At 65.4% G+C, this 211-nt stretch overlaps 1 protein-coding gene across 1 annotated transcript in view; it reads right to left on the bottom strand.

Moving 5' to 3' along the window:
• Nucleotides 1-211, bottom strand: part of APOH (apolipoprotein H) — a 15,947-nt gene that overhangs the window by 10,640 nt on the left and 5,096 nt on the right. The window contains 2 exon segments of the mRNA XM_018573217.1: nucleotides 17-35; nucleotides 37-206. Coding sequence (XP_018428719.1) covers nucleotides 17-35; nucleotides 37-206 — 189 coding nt within the window.

Below are 211 nucleotides of genomic sequence, written 5' to 3'. Positions count from 1 at the left end.
GCTGTGTACCACTCACCCCGACACTCGGGGGGGGGCGCTCCAGGTCCCATTCTCGGTGCAGGTGATGTTCTCGCCTCCGATCATAGCGAGGTTGTGCAGACAGCGGGCGGTCACCACGTCCCGGTATACGGAGCCGTTCCTTCCCCCCGCCCTCTGATACTCCAGCTGGGCAGAATTGGGTGGCGGGGGATGGGGACAGGTCACCGCTGGT

Source organism: Nanorana parkeri, unplaced genomic scaffold (assembly GCF_000935625.1).
Source record: "Nanorana parkeri isolate BGI_ZX_2015 unplaced genomic scaffold, ASM93562v1 scaffold2279, whole genome shotgun sequence".
In the NCBI taxonomy this organism is placed as follows: Eukaryota; Metazoa; Chordata; class Amphibia; order Anura; family Dicroglossidae; genus Nanorana; species Nanorana parkeri.
The sequence above is the reverse complement of the archived record's forward strand: the minus strand, read 5'-3'. Positions and strand labels throughout refer to the sequence as shown.